This window comes from Pongo pygmaeus, chromosome 14 (genome assembly GCF_028885625.2).
Source record: "Pongo pygmaeus isolate AG05252 chromosome 14, NHGRI_mPonPyg2-v2.0_pri, whole genome shotgun sequence".
NCBI lineage: Eukaryota > Metazoa > Chordata > Mammalia > Primates > Hominidae > Pongo > Pongo pygmaeus.
In genome coordinates this window covers 53,505,557-53,525,223 of record NC_072387.2, presented here as the reverse complement: position 1 = coordinate 53,525,223, position 19,667 = coordinate 53,505,557, and the positions used below count along the sequence as shown (strand labels likewise).

General features: G+C 42.5%; 2 protein-coding genes across 7 annotated transcripts in view; one reads left to right on the top strand and one right to left on the bottom strand.

The window, feature by feature from the left end:
- GPALPP1 (GPALPP motifs containing 1) overlaps nucleotides 1-5,413 on the bottom strand; it is a 44,640-nt gene extending 39,227 nt beyond the window's left edge. For 2 of the 3 annotated variants that reach the window (XR_010123570.1, XM_054446376.2), the window contains exon 1: nucleotides 5,207-5,413. Coding sequence is in view for 2 of the 3 variants with exons in the window: in XM_054446376.2 (XP_054302351.1) it covers nucleotides 5,207-5,294 (88 nt within the window). In the remaining variant the exon portion in view is untranslated. The remainder of the gene's footprint in view (nucleotides 1-5,206) is intronic. The other variant, XM_054446375.2, reaches the window with a different exon arrangement.
- NUFIP1 (nuclear FMR1 interacting protein 1) overlaps nucleotides 5,398-19,667 on the top strand; it is a 53,658-nt gene continuing 39,388 nt past the window's right edge. Inside the window, exons 1-5 of one of the 4 annotated variants that reach the window (XM_054446372.2) lie at nucleotides 5,398-5,922; nucleotides 12,394-12,476; nucleotides 13,736-13,834; nucleotides 14,601-14,663; nucleotides 15,286-15,362. In XM_054446372.2, the coding sequence (XP_054302347.2) occupies nucleotides 5,514-5,922; nucleotides 12,394-12,476; nucleotides 13,736-13,834; nucleotides 14,601-14,663; nucleotides 15,286-15,362 (731 nt within the window). In that variant the 5' untranslated portion in view covers nucleotides 5,398-5,513. Of the gene's footprint in view, nucleotides 5,923-6,847; nucleotides 7,045-10,678; nucleotides 10,698-12,393; nucleotides 12,477-13,735; nucleotides 13,835-14,600; nucleotides 14,664-15,285; nucleotides 15,363-19,667 lie in introns of those variants that run through there. The other 3 variants (XM_054446373.2, XM_054446374.2, XM_063650823.1) reach the window with 3 other exon arrangements.

Sequence of the window (19,667 nt, the reverse complement as noted above, 5' to 3'; positions counted from 1 at the left end):
AAGCATATGAAAAGGTGCTCAACATCACTAATCCTTAAGGAAATGCAAATCAAAGCAATGAGATACCACTTCACACCCATTAGGATGACTATTATTAAAAAAAAAAAAAACAAAGACAAACAGAAATTAACAAGCACTGGGAGAGGATGTGGAGAAACTGAGACCCTTGTACAGTGCTAGTGGTAATGTAAAATGGTGCAGCTGCTGTAGACAACAGTATGCTAGTTCCTCAAATTTTTTTGTTTTTTTTGAGACGGAGTCTTGCTGTCACCCAGGCTGGAGTGCAGTGGCGCGATCTCGGCTCACTGCAACCTCTACCTCCCAGGTACAAGTGATTCTCATGCCTCAGCCTCCCCAGTAGCTGGGACTACAGGTCCCAGATCACCTGAATCAGAGTTGGCATCTTAACAAGATCTCTGGGTAATCCACCACGCCTGGCTAATTTTTGTATTTTCAGTAGAGATGAGGTTTCACCATGTTGGCCACGCTGGTCTTGACCTCTTGACCTCAGGTGACGTGACCTGCCTTGGCCTCCCAAAGTGCTGGGATTACAGGTGTGAGTCACTGTGCCTGGCCTCTCAAAATGTTGTAGAATTACCACATGGTCCAGCAATCCCATTTCTGGGTATACGACCAAAAGAAATGAAAGCAGGGACTTGAACAGATTATTTGTACACCCATGTTCATAACAGCATTATTCACAATAGCATACATAGCAACCCAAGGGTCCAGCAATAGATGAATAAACAAAATGTAGTCTATACAGTATATACATACACGGAATATTGTTGAGTCTTAAAAAGAAATTCTAATGTGCTACAATAAGTGAAACTTGAAAAAATTATGCTAAGTGAAATAAGCCAGTAACCAAAGGACAAATACTGTATGATTCCATTAAATGAAGTACCTAAAATAGTCCAATTAACAGAAAAAGAAAGTAGATGGTAGTTACCAGGAACTGGGTCAGAGGGGAGAACGGGGAGTTATTGTTTAATGTATATAGGTTTCAGTTTTGCAAGATGAAAATAGTTCTAGAGATGGATGGTGGTGATGACCACACAATGATGTGACTGTACCTAAGTGCCACTGAACTATATGCTTACAAATGGTTAATATGACAGATGTGTATATTTTACCAGAATAAACAAGAAAAAAAACTAGATGCATATATATGGTTGCCTGATTTATAAGGAAGGTGATAGTGGAGAAAGGATGGTCTGTTCAATAAATGGTGCCAGGATACCCTTACAGGGGCAAAAAATTTTCATCCCTATCTCACACCACAAACAAACATCAATTCCAGATGAATTGCAAATATAAATGTGAAAGCTGAAAGAATAATGCTTTTAGAAGAAAACACAGAACAGCTTTATAACCTTGGGGTGGGCAAAGATAGCTTAAATAGGATGCAAAAAATTCTACCATAAAAGAAAAAAATGAAAAGTCAGAATATATTAAAATTAAAAACTTATGTTAATCAAAACATACCAACATGAGTGAAAAAACAACCACAGAATTAGAGAAGACATTCTGATACACCTATCTGGAAAATGACTCATATCCAGACTATAAAAAGAACTCTATAAATCAATATGAAGACAGACAACTCAATGGAAAAACAAGCAAAAGACTGAACACAGCATGTATTCATACGGTCAAATAACACATGAAAAGGTGGTCAATTTCATTTGTCACCAGGGAAATACAAATTAAAACTACCATGAGATATTGCTACAAACCACCGGATTTAAAAGAGAAAAACTAAGTATTAGAATGTGGAACAACTAGAATTCTCATACATGCTGAGAACTTTGGTGACTTTGGAAGCTGGGAGTATCTACCATAAGACATATACTACAATGCATAGCAGCACATTTTATAACAGCCTCCAAATGGAAATTACTCAAATGTCCATCCAATGTAAAATGGATAAATTGCTGAACATTCATCCAATGGATGACTATATAGCAATGTAAAGAAACAACCTATAATAATTCTATTTGTTTAAAGACCAGATTATGAACTTCAACAATCTATAATAATGCTAATCTACATGACTGAATCTCACAAAGTAATGTAGTACCAAGATAGGAAGCCAGTTGCAAAAGAGAAAACATGCAAAACGAATCTGTGATGTTATAAATCAAGAAAGCAGTTACCCTTTGGTTGTAGGAGGGGTGGTGATGCAGGTAATAACTGGAAGATGGTCTAAGTGTAGCTTCTATGGTGTGATATAGTGGATGTGAAGGCCATTGGTACTGGCAAACTTCTTAAAAATCCAGATAGATGAAATAAAAATGATATAGGAAGATTTTTTGGCAACTGTTTTAGGTTCAGCCATCTAGGCGTTTATGAAGGGAATGGAATTATAGCAGGGGAGATTATGTGTTAAAAATGACACACTACATGTAAGATATTGTGCTTGACGAAGAGAAGTCATTCAACAAATACATACGAAGAATCTTTCTTTTTCTTTTTTTTTTTTTTGAGACGCAGTCTCACTCTGCCGCCAGGCTGGAATGCAGTGGCACAATCTCGGCTCACTGCAACCTCCACCTTCCAGGTTCAAGCAATTCTCCTGCCTCAGCATCCCAAGTAGCTGGGACTACAGGTACGTGCCACCATGCCTGGCTAATTTTTGTATTTTTAGTAGAGACAGGGTTTCACCATGTTGGCCAGAATGGTTTCGATCTCTCGACCTCGTGATCCTCCTGACCTAAGGTGATCTGCCCACCTCGGCCTCCCAAAGTGCTGGGATTACAGGCGTGAGCCACCATGCCTGGCCCCAAGAATCTTTTATGTGCCAGGCAGGTTGTAATACAACTCCTTCAAGTAGAGGGCAATATACACATTACACATGCACAGCCTTAAGTGCTGGGGGGAGTGGAGAACGAACACACAAAAGAAACAAACAGAAGAGAGTAGACAAAGATGTACTTGACATAAAAGCTGGTAGAATGATGGAAGCAAACCATAACAGAATTATCTATGCAGGAGATGGTGGTTGCTTATCTGCAAATCCTGTGTTGGTTTAAAATCAGGGAATATGGGCCGGGTGCAGCGGCTCGCGCCTGTAATCCCAGCCTGTAATCTGAGGTGGGCAGATCGCCTGAAGTTGGGAGTTGGAGACCAGCCTGGCCAACATGGGGAAACCCGGTCTCTACTAAAAATACAAAATTAAGTCGGGCGCAGTGGCATGTGCCTGTAATCTCAACTACTCAGGAGGCTGAGGCAGGAGAATTGCTTGAACCCGGGAGGTGGAGGTGGCAGTGAGCTGAGATTGCACCACTGCACGCCAGCCTGGGCGACAGAGTGAGACTCCGGCTCAAAAATAAATAAATAAATAAATAAAATAAAATGAAATAAAAAATAAAATAAAATCAGGGAATATGGTGAACCAGAAACAACACACACATAGGAACCCAACAAGCTAAATTGGTTAACCACACCTTTCATCAACGTTGGTCGAATGGAACCTTTCTTGCTAAAATAAAATCATTATTTTTTAATTAATTAATTAATTTTTTTTGGGACGGAGTCTCGCTCTGTTGCCCAGGCTGGAGTGCAATGGCACGATCTCAGCTCATTGCAACACCCACCTCCTGGGTTCAAGCGATTCTCCTGCCTCAGCCTCTTGAGTAGCTGGGATTATAGGCGCGTGCCACCACGCCCAGCTAATTTTTGTGTTTCTAGTAGAGATGGGTGTTTCACCATGTTGGCCAGGCTGGTCTCGAACTCCTAAACTCGTGATCCGCCCACCTCGGCCTCCCAAAGCGCTGGGTTCACAGGCGTGAGCCACCACACCTGGCCTTATTTTATTTTTTTAAAGCTATCTCCTACAGGAAGGAAAGCATAATTTTTCATATTTACTTTTATTTATTTATTTTTTGAGACTAACTCTCGTTCCGTCGCCCAGGCTGGAGCACAGTGGCACTCTCGGCTCACTGCAACCTCCGCCTCTTGGGTTCAAGCGATTCTCCTGCCTCAGCCTCCAGAGCAGCTGGGATTACAGGCGCCTGCCACCACGTCCGGCCAATTTTTGTATTTTTAGTAGAGATGGGGTTTCAACACGTTGGCCAGGCTGGTCTCGAACTCCCGAGTTCAAGTGATCCGCCCCGTCTCGGCCTCTCAAAGTGCTGAGATTACAGGCTTGTGCCACCTCGCCCAGCTGGAAAGCATAATTTTTAAAGTGGTTATGACAGAAATTAGATTGGAAAGGGGCCTGTAGTAGAAACATAGCCTCCGGGTAGACCAGGAAGAAAAATTAGATTCAGAAATGGCAGGGTTACTCTTTCAGCTTTACTCTTCTCCAACTGGGTTGTCGGTGCTAGTCTACAAATGTGAACAAACATTAAAGCAGATAGGTATGCATGTCGGAATCCGAGAAGCATTCGTTTCGTATAGACCAAGTGCCTGTTGCCTGTTCAGGCAGAAGACCATAGTGCAATGGTGGAGACAGATTATGTCCACAAATTATTCAAATACAGTGTACTAAATATGCAATGTAATTAGGAAAAAACCCGAGGGCAAAAAGAACGGCATGACAATGCTTCGGGGAATCTGGAAAGGTTTTATTGGTGGGACATTTAAGTTGGGCCTTGAAAGATGGGGAGAAGTTTGTCAGTTATGTTTAGAAATGCAACCAGAGGAAGCCCAGAAGCCTAGAGCGTTAAGGAACTGCGCAGCAACTGTCAGATGCAATAACAGAATGAGAGGCTAGGAAGGCAGGTCGGGGGCTGGAGAGAACAGGATCTGCAAGGTTCTCCTAATCAGAAGGCAATATGGCACAGAGGTTAGGAGAACCGCTTCCTTCTAAGTCGCGCTCCATCACTTGCTAGCAGTATGATCTAGACACTGACATGGGCTTGGGCGTACCCATTTGCAACATGGGAAAATAGTTTTTTTCTTATACGGCTTAAATGACTGAATGGGTATCAGTCAGTTAGGGCAGCGTGCAGCTCATATTAAGGCTAAATGAGAATGTATTGTCATCACGAAGCCAAACCATGCCAAAGCTCGTTTCTAGGAGGGTCCCCCAGCCTCCTCCCCCCTGCTACTGTTTGGGAAGAGAAAAGTTCTCTCGGGTCGGGCCGCGCCCACTTCCCACTCCTCCGCCCTCCTAGGCCTCCGACTTTCTTCAGCGAGCAGGGCCCGGCCAGGGAGGGGGTAGATGGGCCTGGTGGGCAGCGGAGACGCCGCCGCTTACCAGGGCTCGGGTCCCGCTCTTCGTCCTCCGCTGTTCCGCGGGCCTTGAAGCCGGGCGGCAGGGCCGGTCCGATCAGGTCTCTTGCCATCCGCGGTGGCGGACACTGGTCTCAGATATGTGTCTATCCACGAACGTCAAACCTATCCAAAAAGAATCCCGCGATCAGCAGCGAAGAATGGCAGGTTTCCCGGCGCCGACCAATGACGTAAAGCCTGTGGTTGGCTGAGCTGCGTAGCTCACGGTAAAGGAAGTGACGCCTAATGCTTGCTCCACAGTCGCGTGCTAGACTCTGGACCCGGCAGGTGGTATGGCTGAGCCGACTAGTGATTTCGCGACTCCTACCGGGTGGCGTGCGTCTCCCGAGCTGACTCCCGGGTTAGGGCCCCTGAGCGACCCTGCCCCGCCGCGGGACAGCTGGATGTTCTGGGCAATGCTGCCGCCACCACCACCGCTTACGTCCTCGCTTCCCGCAGCCGGGTCAAAGCCTTCCTCTGAGTCGCAGCCCCCCATGGAGGCCCAGTCTCTCCCCGGGGCTCCGCCTCCCTTCGACGCCCAGATTCTTCCTGGAGCGCAACCCCCCTTCGACGCCCAGTCCCCCCTTGATTCTCAGCCTCAACCCAGCGGCCAGCCTTGGAATTTCCATGCTTCCACATCGTGGTATTGGAGACAGTCTTCTGATAGGTTTCCTCGGCATCAGAAGTCCTTCACCCCTTCAGGTAGGCTATTTTTCCACGTGAGTCGACCCCTTTACCTTTTTCCCCCGTTCTTTCCTCTCCCCTTTCTCCGTTTCCTCTTTCCACGCTGCCTTGCCTCTGCACTCTTGGAGTCTGCTCATTAGTATCTCAAAACAAAGTGAGACCCCCGTCTCTACAAAAAAAATAAAATTAGCCAGGCATGGTGGCATGCCTGTGGTCCCAGATGCATGGGAAGCTGAGGCAGGAGGATTCCTTGAGCCCAGGAAGTCGAGGCTGCTGTATTAACTAAGTTTATATAATATTGTAAATCCTTTGTTCTCAAAATATGTCTGACTAGAATGTTTTCCTGTTGCCTGTTAATTCCATTTAGCAGTTATTTATTGAATTCCGACTATGTACCAGAATCTGGGTATATAGCAGTGAGCAGAACATACAAAAAATATTATGGACCTTAATATCTCTCGTGTAGGAAGACAGACAATAAGCAAAATAAAATATTGTGCATTAGAAGGTTATGAGTGCCGTGGAGAGAGATAAAACAAAGAAGAATGGTAAGTAGTGCAGGGTTTTCTTTTTTTTTTTTTGGAGACAGAGTGTCGCTCTGTCGCCCAGGCTGGAGTGAAGAGTAGCGCGATCTACTTCACTCCAGCCTGTGCAGTCTCTGCAGAGAGGCTCACTGCAACCTCTGCCTCCTGAGTTCAAGCAATTCTCATGCCTCAAACTCCCGAGTAGCTGGGACTACAGGCCCGCGCCACCACACTCGGCTAATTTATATTTTTAGTAGAGAGGGGGTTGCCCCGTGTTGGCCAAGCCTGTCTCAAACTCCTGAGCTCAGGCATCCGCCCGCCTCAGCCTCCCAAAGTGTTGGGATTACAGGCATGAGCCACCACGCCCGGCCAGGTAGTGCAGTTTTAAATGTCATTGTTAGTCATAAGGAAGGTGACATATAAGCGAAGACTTCAGGGAGGTGAGGGATCACAGCCATGCATACAACTGGGAGAATACGGGTACAGGCAGAAGGAACTGCAAGTGCAAAGGTCTTGAGGCTTAGAAGCTGTACATCAGAATGGGAACCAGTGTGGCTACAGAGGACTGAGTCTGGAGTATATAATTGTAGAAGATGGAGGAAGAGGGTAAGACCTGGTATGTCTTTGTAGATCGTGGGACTTTGACTTTTACTGTTGTGAGGTGGGTAGTACAGGAGATTGACATGATCTGATTTACGTTTTAAGAGGATTAATGTGTCTGTTGGTGGGAACTGACTGAAAGGGAAACTGCTTAGGAAGCTATTGTAGTTACTTTTCTAAACAAGAGATATTGGAGACTTGGACCAGGGTGAAGCCCAAGGGATGGTGAGAAGTAGTTGGATTCTAGATCTAGGGATACCTTGGAGCTCTTATGGGTTCAGTTACAGACCACTGCAGTAAAGCAAGTCACACAATTTTTTTTTTTGGTTTTCCAGTGCATGTAAAAGTTATGTTTTCCTGCAGATCATATGGAGCAAAAAAGGTATTTTTACATTATACCATAGTCTAGTAAGTGTGCAATACCATTATGTCTTAAAAAACAACTTACATACCTTGATTAAAAAATACTTTAGGCTGAGCAGGGTAGCTCACACCTATAATCTCGGCACTTTATTTATTTATTTTTTTAATTTGTTGAGACAGAGTCTCTGTTGCTCAGGCTGGAGTGCAATGGTGTGATCTTGGCTCACTGCAACCTCCACCTCCCAGGTTGAGGTGATTGTCCTGCCTCAGCCTCCCGAGTAGCTTGTCCCGAGACAAGGTTTCACCATGTTGGCCAGGCTGATCTCGAACTCCTGACCTCAAGTGATCCGTCCACCTTGGCCTTCGAAAGTGCTGGGATTACAAGCATGATCCACTGCACCCAGCCTAATCTTAGCACTTTGAGAGGCAGAGGCAAGAGGATTGCTTGAGCCCAGGAGTTTGAGACCTGCCTGGGCAACAAAGTGAGACCCCCAGCTACAAAAAAAAAAAAAATTAGCCAGGCCTGGTGGCATGCCTGTGGTCCCAGATGCGTGGGAGGCTGAGGCAGGAGGATTCCTTGAGCCCAGGAAGTCGAGGCTACTTTATCAACTAAGTTTATATAATATTATAAATCCTTTGTTGTCATTTCAACAGTGTTCACAGCATCTTCACCAGGAGTAGATTCCTTCTCAAAAAAGCACTTTCTTTCCTCATCCATAAGAAGCCACTCCTCATCCATTAAAGTTTTACCATGAGATTGCAGCAAATCAGTCACATCTTGTGGCTCCACTTCTTTTTTTTTTTTTTTTTCGAGATGGAGTCTTGCTCTGTTGCCCAGGCTGGAGTGCAGTGGCGCGATCTTGGCTGATTGCAAGCTCCGCCTCCCAGGTTCATGCCATTCTCCTGCCTCAGCCTCCCTAGCAGCTGGGACTACAGGCGCCCACCACCACGCCTGGCTGATTTTTTTGTATTTTTAGTAGAGATGGGGTTTCACCATGTTAGCCAGTATGGTCTCGATTGCCTGATCTCGTGATCCACCCACCTCAGCCTCCCAAAGTGTTGGGATTATAGGCGTGAGCCACTGCGCCTGGCCCCTCCACTTCTAATTCTAGTTCTCTTGCTGTTTCTACTACATCTGAGGTGACTTCCTCCACTGAAGTCTTGAACTCCTCAAAATCATCTATGAGGGTTGGAATTTTCTTCTTTCAACTCCTGTTAATGTTGATCTTTTGACCTCCTTCCATAAATCATGAATGTTCTTAATGGTGTCTTGAATAGTGAATCAAAACCTCCTTTCTAGAAGGTTTTTAATCTACTTTGCTCAGATCCATTGGAGGAATCACTATCTATGAATCACTGTGAATTTCTTTCAAGAATTTTCAGCCAGACACGGTGGCTCACAGCTGTAATCCCAGCACTTCAGGAGGCCAGAGCAGGAGGATGCCTTGAGCCCAGGAGTTTGAGGCTGCAATGAGCTATGACTGCACCTTTATATTCCAGCCTGGCTGACAGAGTGAGACCCTTTCTCAGTAGTTGCATTCACAACTTGGCTAGCCGTTTGGCACAAGAGGCCTGGCTTTTGGTTTGTATCAGCTTTCAACATGTCTTCCTCACTAAGCTTAATCATTTCTGGCTTTCGATTTAAAATGAGAGACATGCGACTCTTCCTTTTGCTTGAACACTTAGAGACCATGATAGGGTTATTAATTGGCCTACTTTTGAATATTGTGTCTCAGAGGATAGGGAGGCCTGAGGAGAGGGAGAGGAGAACCACCGGTTGGTAGAGCAATTAGAACATACACAGCATTTATAAAGTTCACCATCTTATATGGCCATGATTCATGGTGTCTCAAAACAATTACAGTAGTAGCATCAAAGATCACTGATCACAGATCAGTATAACAGATGTAATAAAAATGAAAAAGTTTGAAATATTTCGAGAATCACCAAAATGTGACACAGAGACAGCACATTGTTGTTGGAAAAATGGTGCTGATAGACCTGCTTGATGTAGGGTTGCCACAGACCCTTAGCTTGCAAAAAGCTGTGTAAAACAAAGTGCAGTGAAATGAGGTGTGCTTTTATACCTTAAAGGTGGGGACTGCATGATTTACTGAAAGGTAGGATATATGGGATGCAAGATAAAGAGGAGAGAAGGATAATTTAAAGTTTTTTTGCCAAACAATTGGAAGGATGGAGTTGCTATTAATTGAGATGGGTAAGAATGTGGATGGAGCAGATTTGGAAGGAAGTCCAGGAATTAAAGTTGGAATATATTTGTGTCAGGTAGAGATATTGAATAGGCTTTTAGCTATTAGTCTGTACTTTCAGGGGAGATTTGTGGCTGGAGCTATAAATTTGGGTGTTGACACATATAGATCATATTTCAAGCTACAAGATTGTTCACTTAAAACCATTCTCCAACTTTGCATAAAATTCAGTTCTGCATTAAACTGAATCCAAACAATTAGTGTTTTATTTATTTTTATTTTATTTAATTTATTTATTTTTTTAAATAGAGTCTCTCTCTGTCACCCAGGCTGGAGTGCAGTGGCACCATCTCGGCTCACTGCAACCTCCACCTCCTGGGTTCAAGGGATCCTTCTGCCTCAGCCTCCTGAGTAGCTGGGACTATAGGCACGCACTACCACACCTGGCTAATTTTTTGTATCTTTGGTAGAGACTGGGTTTCACCATGTTGACCAGGCTGGTCTCGAGCTCCTGACCTCAAGTGATCTGCCTGCCTTGGCCTCCCAAAGCACTGGGAATACAGGAATGAACCATCACACCTGGCCCAAACAGTTAGTGTTTATTGTATGGCAGATGCTGGAAATACAGACTTGGCTAAGTCAGATGAGATATGTTATAAGTATGAATCAAAATACAGTGTGACTAATGATAGAGGCATATAATAGCTGATTTCAGAATGTAGAGGAAATTGGGAAAAGCGTTTGGAAGAAGTGTCTTAGGAGATGTATAGAATTTGGGAAGAGATATTTCCTAGGTAGAGAAAGAGGTGTCAGTACAAGGCAAGTTCTGGAGATTGCAGGGTTCTGGTGTGACTGAAGCAGAGTATGTGAAAGGTATGGGGGAAGGGTAGGGTAAGAAAATAAATTAGAATCTCATGGAAGGTCTCTAGGAAGCTGTCTTAGTCCCTGTTGTGCTGCCATAACAGAGTATGACCTGTTGGGTAATATATAATGAACAGAAATTTATTTGGCTCATAGTTCCGGAGGTGAAGTCCAAGATCAAGGGGCTGTTGAGGACCTTTTTGCTGCATTGTGACATCAAGAAAGGCATCACATGGTGAGAGACAGTGGGAGAAGGTCAAACTCATCCTTTATTATTATTACTTTTTGAGACAGGGTCTTGTTCTGTGGCCCAGGCTGGAGTGCAGTGGCACATATATGGCTCACTGCAGCCTCAACCTGCTGGGCTCAAGTGATTCTCCCATCTCAGTCTCACAAGTAGCTGGGACTACAGGCCCACACACCACCAAGCTTGGCTAATTTTTGTATTTTTTGTAGAGACAGAGTTTCACCAGGCTGCTCAGGCTGATCTCAAACGCCTGGGCTCAAGTGGTCTGCCCACCTTGGCTTCCCCAAGTGTTGGAATTATAGACGTGAGCCATCATGCCAGCCCCTCCCTGAACCTTTTTTTTTTTTTTGAGACGGTGGGGGCCAGGTGCGGCGGCTCACGCCTGTAATCCCAGCACTTTGGGAGGCCGAGGCAGGTGGATCACTTGAGGTCAGGAGTTCGAGACCAGCCTGGCCAACATGGTGAAACCCTGTCTCTACTAAAAAATACAAAAATTACCTGAGCATGGTGGCACATGCCTGTAATCCCAGCTACTCGGGAGGCTGAGGCAGGAGAATCGCTTGAACCTGGGAAGCAGAGGTTGCAGTGAGCCAAGATTGTGCCACTGCACTCTAGGCTGGGCAACAAGAGTGAAACTCCATCTTCCCCCCCAAAAATAAATGAATAAATAAATAAGAGACAGGGTCAGCTGGGCATGGTGGCTCACGCCTGTAGTCCCAGGACTTTGGGAGGCCGAGGCAGGCAGATCGGTTGAGCCCAGGAGTGTGAGATCAGCCTGGGCAACATAGTGAGACCCCATCTCTATAAAAAGAATAATTTTTTAAAAAGAGACAGAGACAGGGTCTTGTGCTGTTGCCCAGACGGGAGTGTAGTGGCATGGTCATAGCTTACTGCAGCCTCAAACTCCTGAGCTCAAGTGATCCTCCCACCTCAGCCTCCACAGTAGCTAGGACTACAGGTGCATGCCATCATGCCAAGCTAATTTTTAAATTTTTTTGTAGAGATGGGGTCATGTGAGGTAACCCAGGCTGGTCCTGAACTCCTGGCCTTGAGCAGTCCTCCTGCCTCAGCCTCCCAAAGTGCTAGGATTATAGGCATGAGCCACCACGCCTGGCCCATATGCAAGTTTTTGAGCCAGGTTGTGACAGGATTGGAGAATTTTTTTTTTTTTGGTGTCAGTATGCAAGGTTTGTTGGAAGAGGGGTCTTAGGAACTGGAAGACAATATAGGAGTAATATGGTGGAAGATCAGAATTTCTGACTTGGGGCATGGTGATAAGAATGGAAAAGTAAAGTGGGATTTGAGAGGAGATATATTTCACAAGGTTCTGTTTTCCTGGTGCGAAATTGATGCTGAAAGAGCAGTGTTGGGGATTTTACTGGTTACATTTCTAATATTTGAAATAACCGAAGGAATTTCATCAGGTTAGGTTGTCCATTTCTGCACTTTGACGCCTAAAATTTCTGTGGACATATAATCACACCAGTCTTTCTTTGTTTGAAAAATAGTCCTTTGGTAGACTAATCTTAATCTTTGTTATTTTGTTTGAACTACTATTCTTCCTAGAAGGGTGGTTTACTAGTGTTTTTACTGAAATATTTGTAACGTGCTGTAGTAGATAAAATTTAATTATAATTTAAATAATTACATTGTTGCAAACATTTATGGATCTCTTTTTTTTTAGTTAAAAATTCTTATTATCCACGAAAGTATGATGCAGAATTCACAGACTTCAGCTTACCTCCCAGTAGAAAACAGAAAAAAAAGGTATTTGAAAGATGTTCTTGAATTTGACCCCTTGGTCCCTATGTTACTGTTTCATATCTTGCATTTCTGTCATGTCTTCAGTGTTTTGCTTTCAGTAGTGACACAGTGGAGCCTTGCTATAAAAAGGAATTTTATGGTTAAACATGAATATAGCAAATTGGGATTCAAAAATAATATTTACCTAATTTTTTTTTCTTTTCTGTGGTTTTAAAAATAGATATATATTTGATACTTTTATTTTACCTTATTTTTTTTGAGATGGAGTTTCACTCTGTCCCCCAGGCTGGAGTGCAGTGGTACGATCTTGGCTCACTGCAACCTCCGCCTCCTGGGTTCAAGCAATTCTCCTGCCTCAGCCTCCCAGAGTAGCTGGGACTGCAGGCACGCACCACCATACCTGGATAATTTTTGTAGTTTTAGTAGAGTTGGGGTTTTACTGTGTTGGACAGGCTAGTCTCAAACTCCTGACCTCAAGTGATCCGCCCACCTCCGCCTCCCAAAGTGCTGGGATTACAGGCGTGAGCCACCATGCCTGGCCATATAGTTGATACTTGAACTACGCAATAGTTAGGGGTGCAGTCAAAAGTTTGTGTGTAACTTTTGACTCCTAAAACTTAACTACTAATGGCCTACTGTTGACTGGAAGTCTTACCAATAACGTAAATAGTCGGTTAATATATAAATAGAATGGTGTCCACATATATTTTATACTTTCATGACATACTTAACTGTTTTTTTTTTTTTTTTTGATATTTCAAAGGCTATGTGGTTTATCTGTGAGTTTTTCCAAATTGTCACAAATCTCCAAAAAAATTTTCCAATATATTTATTGAAAAAAATACTTTTATAAGTGGACCCTTGCAGTTCAAACCTGTGTTGTTCAAGGGTCAGCTGTAGTTATTTTTTTTCTAAAAGATGAGCTGCTGTTTTTATTCTATTTATTTTCAAATCATTTCAACATATTCTGTACTGAGTCTTAATTAGATAACCAATTTGCAATCTGCTCATAATTTATATTAGCACTATTTGGATTAAAAAATTTAAAATTATGCCTGGGTTTCACTAATATATTTGTTAAAAACAAAATGAAAGAAAGAAATAGAATAATCTCTTCATTGGAAATATACTCACAAGCTTCTCCCACGTGAAAGGGTTATTGGAAACATCAAAGTGTGTATTACTAGAATGATAGTTATGTTTTTATTATTGATTAGAGATTTTTCACCAAAAGCCTAATTCCTCTCTGTTTTTGTTTGCAGAAAAGAAAGGAACCAGTTTTTCACTTTTTTTGTGATACCTGTGATCGTGGTTTTAAAAATCAAGAAAAGTATGACAAACACATGTCTGAACATACAAAAGTAGGTTTCCTTAGTTGTCCTGAAACTGATGTAGCAAAGTGGCTTTCTTCTGTCTATTTGGTAGAAATGCCAAGCTTCTTTTCCTTTAAACTTTATAGTTTCCGTAGAAATACAGTTTGACAACTTGACAGATAGGGGCAGTGACCCTGGGGTTTGAAAGTGGGGATCCCACTGCTTCGGGGACGAGGTAAGGTGGTAGCAAAGAAGGGAGCTCTGGCAGCTTTTTGTATGTGTGTACCTCTACTGCTTGGGAAGAGGCTGCCTCTCCTCTAGTTACCTTGTGCATCTTGATGAGTTCTTTCCCCTTTTAGTCTGCCCTTGACCATTAAACCATACTGCGTAATGTGGCCGTGCCTATCACCCTCAAAGGCTGGTCCACACCTTGTCAGGTGCTATCTAGAAAACTTTAACCAAAATGTTTAAAAGGTTAAAAAGGAAGCCTTTGGTTTTGAAAGGTTCTTTTTCTGTTTTTGGGAATGCCCCTCAACTTTAGGAATTAAGAACATTTCACAGGTTTATTGATGTATGCCTTTGCTCAAATGGAGAAGTAAATAAGATGTATTATTGTGCCATGTACTCTGAGAGTGTCATTCCTTTGCCTAAAGGCAGCCCTGTTTTGGAGTCATTTTTGTATGCAGAGATAATACTATATAGATTGGATAACTATGAAATATAGCCAGAATATGTCTGTGTATGTATAGTGGGGTAAATTTAACATGGAAACCATTTATTAAATAGTTTTTTTTTTTCTTTTAAAAACTCATAGTGCCCTGAAGTAGATTGCTCTTTTACTGCACATGAGAAGATTGTCCAGTTCCATTGGAGAAATGTAAGTTCTGTTTTTTATCTTATTTTTAAATACATGCTGTTTTTATTGATCTGTTATCTTCACAACTGTTCATTTATATACCTAATAATAGGTAACACTAATGGAGTACTTTGTAAGGATTTTGACATCATTTATTCAACTTTTTCCTCACAAACAACTATGGTTGTTTATATTGGCCCCATTTAAAATATTTTAAAAAATGAATTGCCCAAGGCCTGAGAATTGATTCTTGGACCTCAGTTTCTTGACTCCAAATTGTATACTGCTTTACTACACCATGCTGCTACAGATTGTCATGTCTACTCATATCTTTAGTGGCCTCTCTAGGTTTTGATTGTTAAGTCATTCATTTGGGTGTTTAATGTCGTTTGAGAGAATGGGTGACATACCTACTTTGTAATCAAAATTATGTTACCCCTTTTCCCTCTATTAATAGCACTAATTAAATACATGATAGATTCTTCTTCCTTTAAAGGAAAAGTTATAATACAGATAGATATAACCTGCTTACTTAGTTTTAAAATTGTATCCAACGTAAGTTTACTTGTAGAAACAAAGTCTCCAAATAAGTCAAAAGCATATGATATTGCCTCCTGATGTTCAGCAGGCTTTTTCCCCCTAGATGCATGCTCCTGGCATGAAGAAGATCAAGTTAGACACTCCAGAGGAAATTGCACGATGGAGGGAAGAAAGAAGGAAGTGAGTAGAGTTCAGAACTGGTGAAATAACTATTTTACTGTGACAAGGCTTATTAATGTAGTTAAATTCATTGAATTCCCTTAGAATGTTGGAACTAGGGAACAGGACCATAAAGCATATTATATAAGACTATTATTGAATGTAGTTTTAGGAAGACCTGATAAGAACTCTTAATTTAAGTGGCAAATGTGTCATAATGGGACTGTATGTTGCTCTTTGAGGGGGGCTACTGCATGTCACCTGTTAGATGTTCAGTGGTTGAGGCAATAATGGGTGGGTACTCTTACCAAAAAGTGTATTATACAGAAGTGTATTATCACATAACAGTACATCAGGCACATCACCACCCATGTCAGTGTGGATTTAAACTGAAACCTTAAACTAAGGTGAGCTAAGTACAAATGTAACCTGCTGCTCAAAAGAGTTTGAAGTATCTTTCTTGATCTTTAAGGATTGTTCTTCTTGTTTTCATCCCAGGCTTACCTCTAAATAAGATATACAGGTGCTAAGGATAAGAGATACAGGTGCTTGTTCCTAACAATGAGAAGATCAGGAATTCATTCCTATAATTAAAGAAATTTGAGCATCACCATGTAACTTGTGGTTTTACACTTACTAAGGAAGAAAGTTTAGTTGATGTCTAGCTGTAATATACTTAAAATTCCACTAGGGCACTGTTACACTGCCTTCTCAGAAAAGACTAGAACACTTCATCCTGAAGCAGAAGACTATGCAGAACTACTGTAATGATCAGTTGCACTTTTAAAGTCAACTGCTCTTTTCCTGGAATTAAAAAATGAAGAGAGCCTGGGATGAAAACAAGAAGAACTATCCTTAAAGGGCAAGAAAGATACTTTAGACTCTTACGAGCAGCAGGTTACGTTTGTACTTGGCTCACCTTAGTTTAAGGTTCAGTTTAAATCCACTGTCATGGGTGGTGATGTGCCAGATGTACTCTTCTGTGAAAAAGTTAGATGCTGCCCTTTAAGGCTTTAGAGGTAATTCTGAGGCAGACCAGCAGAAGCACGAAGATTCAGAACTAACTGAGAATAAATACAATTCAGCAAAAGTGTATCAGGTATTAATACTGTGTACAAAGGAAAGAGTTGGATAAGGGTGAAGGGACAATTAGAGGAATTCAATTTTTTTTTGAGTCAGAGTCTCACTCTGTCACTCAGGCTGGAGTGCAGTGGCGCAATCTCAGCTCACTGCAACCTCCACCTCCTGGGTTCAAGTGATTCTCCTGCCTCAGCCTCCCAAGTAGCTGGGATAACAGGCGTGGGCCCCCACATCTGGCTAATTTTTGTATTTTTAGTGGAGCTGGGGCTTCGCCATGTTGGCCAGGCTGGTCTCAAACTTCTGACCTCAAGTGATCTACCTGTCTTGGCCTCCCAAAGTGCTGGGATTACAGGCATGAGCCACCACACCCAGCTGAGGAATTCAATTTTTAAACAAGTCGGGTCCAACCAGTCAATGGGGACTTGGTGGACATAATACAGCATTTCAAGAGCATCTGTGGCTAGCAAATGAAGGAATCTAGGCCACCTGTAGTAGAGTATATTAGAATGCCTTTTTCCTTTGATCTCTTTGGCAAAATCTTACTTATCTTGTAGGCCTGTTTTAAAGGTTGCCTGACTTACCACTGTCTCCTTACTTTTCACCTCTTCTATGTCAGTGCTACCAGAGTGCCAGTCTATAACAAAAGAGCTTGTACCAGAATGTAAATCAGTATATTACTTCCTTTATTGATAAGAAAAAATGAAAAAATACCAGCTGGACTAAATATCATGCTAGTGATGTAGTTGATTTCTACTCTGGTGTGTGTGGATTGGCTGGTTGCCAGTCCCTGAAACACACTACCCTAAAGCATTGTTTACTACCTCCTTTGCAACTACATAGCTTATTTATACAACCATGGTACATTTGTCACATTACATTGTAGTTGGCCCTGGTCTTATACATCTTTGATTCTGCTGTGCTTTGCACAGTGCCTAGAATTTAGTATGTGAGAAATACATATTTGTTGACTGAAGTACTTAAATAGTGTAGTGTGGGAATACTTAACCTTGGCAGTGATAAGGGAGCCTTAGCCAATTGCAAGGTCAAACTTAGAAGTTGAAGGAGTGTGGACCATGCTGTGGTTTAAATGTGTCCCCCAAAAGTTCATTTGTTGGAAACTTGGTCCCAGTGTGGCAGTGTTGAGAGGTGGGAACCTTTGGGAGGTGATCGGGTCATGAAGGCAGAACTCTCATAAATGGATTAATTCATTCATGGATTGGTGGATTAATGGATTAAAGGAGTAGTGAATTATCAAGGGAGTGGGCTTGTTATCATCAGAGTGAGTCAATTATAAAGATCAGTTTGCCTGTCTCCTGTGAGCCCTCTTGCCCCTCTGCTGCCTTGGGCCTCTACAGAGAGTTCCCACCCAGCCACCAAAACTGTAAGAAATAAATTTCTTTTCTTTATAAATTATCCAATCTTATGATATATTCAGTTATAGCAACATAAAATGGACTGAGACCATGAAGTAGTTTGACATAGGAATTTTGAAGCACGGTATCTGAAGTTCCTTGGCTTCTGTAGGTAGCTTCTTTATAGATACAAGGTTTTCTCCTCATGACACCACTCCCCAAGTAGCTGGACTTTTTAAAAAATGTTTTGTTCTGCTTGTTTCTTTTCTATCTGTTGGTTGTTTCTTCTTCCTGCTTCTCTTGTTGTTGTTGTTCCTCTTCTTTTTCTTCTTCCTCTTCCTCCTCTTCCTCCTCCTCCTCACCTTCAGCTTCACCTCCTCCTCCTCCTCCTCCTCCTCCTTTCTTCTCCTTCTCCTTCCTTCTTCTTCTTTCATTTTTTGCATAGAGCAGTAATCAAACAAGAAGTTAACTCCACTTCCTTTCTGATATATGCATTATAAAGAGCTGATGACGATGGTATGGAAGATTGTATCCTGCTGGATGAGATGGAAATGGCCTAACTGCTAAGACACTAGGTTTTTTCCCCCTACTACTTAGCCTGGACTTTGATCAGTTAGAGGTTGGTTCAACTCATTGGTGTCAGTCCCTTTTATAAATGTTTAATTCTCTTGAGGGGAATGGTAGTGGTTACTAGTCAGCATTGATTGTAAAGCAACTTAAAAGTTATCTAACTAAACTGTTAAATTTCTGAAGCTTTGAGTTTACTGAAGGGTATAGGGAAGGTCTGAAGTGACTTCCTGATTTGCCAGCTTTGGTTCTTCTATCTTGTGGTTGTATAAATTAAATCACTTAAACTGGGAAATGTGGAACTGCTATTAAATTAATGGTAACCAACTTTACTCTTTTCTACGATGTCTATAGCACTTTCACTCTCCCACTATCCTCTGCTATTCCCTAGCTCAGCATATAAGAGGCAGGGGACTTCATCTAGTCTGGAAGATTAGGGTGTTTCATGACAAAGGCAGGGGTAGCTGAATTCAGAACAACTAGGAGAAGATAAGGGGAGGCAGGGATTAGTGGTCAGACAGAGGTTAGCATGTTCAAGGAACTGTGAGTATAGGTAAGAGAAAATAGAAGCTTTACAAAGATGGCAGTTGTGGGGATGGAGAGAACTAGGTAGATGTAGAACATTTGGGAGGTGAAAATGGGCAGTGTTTGGGGATTAAATGATTGTGAGGTTGAAGAGGAGAGAGGTTTTAGGAGACTTCCAGGTTTCTAGGCTGAGCACCTCTATGAAAAGTGGTTCCTATTACTGAGGTGGGGAACACTGGAAGAGGATGGGGTTTGGAGGTATTGGGTTGGACATTGTTGAGTCTGAGGAGATCCTGAGGCATCTATTTGAAGATGTTGAGCAGGCATTGGGACTTGGACCAGACTAGACTGGAGATAGTTTTTTGAGTCATGAAACTGGGAATGTGGAAGAGATTCCCCACAGAGACAGGGTAGAGCGAAAAGAGAAAGTAGCCTAATATTGAACCTTGAGCCCTTCCAACATCTGAAGGTCTAATAGAGAATAAAATTCAACAAGCCTGCTGAGTGGGAACCACAGAGGTAGAAGAAAACTTCCTCTGGAAGCCAGTGGAGGGGAAAATTTTGAGAAGGAAGATATGGTTAGCAGTGCAGATTGCGATGGAAAAGTCAAATAAAACAAAAACAAAAAGTGACTGATGTTGTGACATACACAGGGCCTCCTTGATGAGGATTCCAGATGATTACTCCTTGGCCCTTCTCCTTTGAGCTCTGTGCCATCTGCCTTCAATTCTCACGCCCTCCTCAGGGATTGATTGCCTTTGTCACTTGCCCTTGGCATGTTAGATGCTGCAGTGGAATTGTG